Below are 2,534 nucleotides of genomic sequence, written 5' to 3'. Positions count from 1 at the left end.
ATAAGCATATGTTTTGGCTGTTAAATTTCAAGACTTGAGTGAAACTTTTCCTTGTTTTATCAACAGAGTTAATTCTTTCCAACTCTTCTTTGTATGGATTCTCATTCATATCTCTCTAATAACACTGTGTTATTTTACTTTTTGTAAATTTATCACACAAATTTTTAGTTTCTATACCTTTCTTTCACCCTAGACTGTAGGTTCCTGGAAATTAGGACACATGCATTTCATATTTTTACTCTCAAGACTCATTTCAGCACTTGAAATATATTAGAAACTCAATACATATTTATTAAGTAAAAAAAAAATTTTTCATTGAAATGTATTCAGTTTTTAAATTAAAACTTCACGATCTTTTTGATGGTAGTCATGAAGGCTTGCTTCACTTGCTGATTTCTTAAAGTGTAAATGAAGGGGTTCAACAAGGGGGTGACTGAAGTAATGAGCACAGCTATTGCTTTGTTGAAAGCACCTACTTCTTTTGCAGAGGGATTAATGTACATGAACATGCAGCTACCATACGAGAGGGAGATGACAATCATGTGGGAGGAGCAAGTGGAAAAAGCCTTTTTCCTTTGCTGGGCAGAAGGGATCCTCAGAATGGTCCTGATAATGTATGTGTAAGAAAGTGTCACAAGCACCAGAGTAACCACCAGAGTCACAACTGCCAAGAGGATGACCATCAGTTCTAGGAAACTTGTGTCTGAACAGGCAAGTTCCATGAGGGGTCCATAGTCACAGTAATAGTGATTCAGAACATTGGAGACACAGAAATCCACCTGGCTCATAAGTATGATTGGTGGCAAGATAGCCAGGAATCCCCCCAGCCAAGAGAAGAACACTAGCTGTATACAGACTCTGCTGCTCATGATGGTCAGGTAATGCAGGGGCTTGCAGATGGCCACATAGCGGTCATAGGACATAGAGGCCAGGAGGTAAAACTCTGTTGCCCCAAGGAATATAGCAAAAAAATATTGAGTCAAGCAGCCAGCAAAGCTGATGACCTTATTTCCTGTTGTCATACTGGTCAGAAATCTAGGAATAAAAATAGAGGTGAAGGAAATTTCTAAGAAGGAGAAATTCCGGAGGAAAAAATACATGGGAGTCTGGAGGTGGGGGTCTAGCAAGGTGAGGGTGATGATGGTCAGATTTCCTAAGACACTTAGCATGTAGGTGAGGAACAGAAAGATAAATATCACCACCTGGAGTTCAGATTTATTTGTGAGGCCCAGTAGGATAAACTCAGTAAATGTTGTCCGGTTTTTCATTGTTGAAATCTAAAGAGAGAAAGTGAGATCAGTGATGAAAACTAAAGAGTTTCTCAGAGTAGGAGAGATAAAGCTGATTGTAACCAACAGAATTAGTTCTTAATATTAATGTCCATCTAATTGGCCAAAATCAGTGTCCTGTTGGATTGAGCTTGACTCCTTGGAAGCCGCAGGTCTTCTGTGCAAGTGACCTTATTCCTAAAGTTTTTTATAATTCCTCAAGTTGACATATTGCTGGGCACTTAATAAAACATTTTAGACCTGTAGTTGTTGAATTGTTTCTAAGTCAAAGTGACCCTATAAGACAGAGTGGAATTGCCTCATAGGGTTTCCAAGACTATAAATCTCTATAGAAGCAGATCATCATGTCTCTCCTGTGGAAAGCCTTGTGGATTTGAACTGCAGAGCTTTCAGTTAGCAGCTGAGTGTGTAACCACTACACCACCAAGGTTCCTCACAAAATATATTACAAGATACTCCAAAGAATTTCAGAAAAATGCTTTTAAGCTTATACTTTCCCTCTGAAATGTTTATGGAATCTCCACATTTAAACCATTTTAATTATTCATCTCTACTATTTCTGTGCTCTTAGTAGACATAGCTCTATCTGGTTCTATTCTCTGTGCTTTCCTTTCCCTGTAATACTTGCTGCTGCACCTCATGTATACTGTAGATCCTCATTTCTATCACTGTCCAAATCCCTGACGTCCCCATTTTGAGAACCAGTAGGAATTTCCCTTCATAGGAAATATTAAAGATTTTGATGCCATAAATTGATTTTTCCATATCCCACTTCTTTTTCAGGACAAATTTGTAATGGACCTTTAGGACTTTAAGATCTTGCTTTCAATATCATTTCATTTTATATCATGATAGATTAGGCTTTACATGGATTAGGTTCAGACATCAGTAAATTATACTTGTTAGCATTTTCTCATATATTTCTTGTCTGCAAACAGAGTTTCTCAGACATTGATTTCACGATATATCTCTGAGAGTAGAGATCTTGAGAGATACACAGGCAGCATCTCAGAGTAGATTTTGCTCAAAGTTTTAAGGAGTCTTAAATGCAACTAAGGATGACCACTCATCATAACACCAAACTTGCCTGTCCTCTATTGTTGGCATAAGAAAGCCAACAAGAGGGATACTATGTTTTTTATAATAATTATTTATAGGTAAATAGGTAATCCTTAGGGAATGAAAATTTGACAGTTGTATACTCTGCATATTTAGCATTTTAAAAAATTTTATTAAGAAGCAAAA

The 2,534-nt window shown here is 37.1% G+C and overlaps 1 protein-coding gene across 1 annotated transcript; it reads right to left on the bottom strand.

The window, feature by feature from the left end:
- Positions 1-338: 338 nt before the first annotated feature.
- On the bottom strand, positions 339-1,268 carry LOC103213246 (olfactory receptor 6C4). The gene has a single exon (XM_007959092.1). It carries the CDS (start codon positions 1,266-1,268, stop codon positions 339-341), a length of 930 nt encoding a protein of 309 aa, XP_007957283.1.
- Positions 1,269-2,534: the final 1,266 nt, after the last annotated feature.

The sequence above is a fragment of the Orycteropus afer genome, unplaced genomic scaffold (genome assembly GCF_000298275.1).
Source record: "Orycteropus afer afer isolate SDZICR_OR568_19922 unplaced genomic scaffold, OryAfe1.0 scaffold01451, whole genome shotgun sequence".
NCBI classification, from domain to species: Eukaryota; Metazoa; Chordata; class Mammalia; order Tubulidentata; family Orycteropodidae; genus Orycteropus; species Orycteropus afer.
The sequence above is the reverse complement of the archived record's forward strand: the minus strand, read 5'-3'. Positions and strand labels throughout refer to the sequence as shown.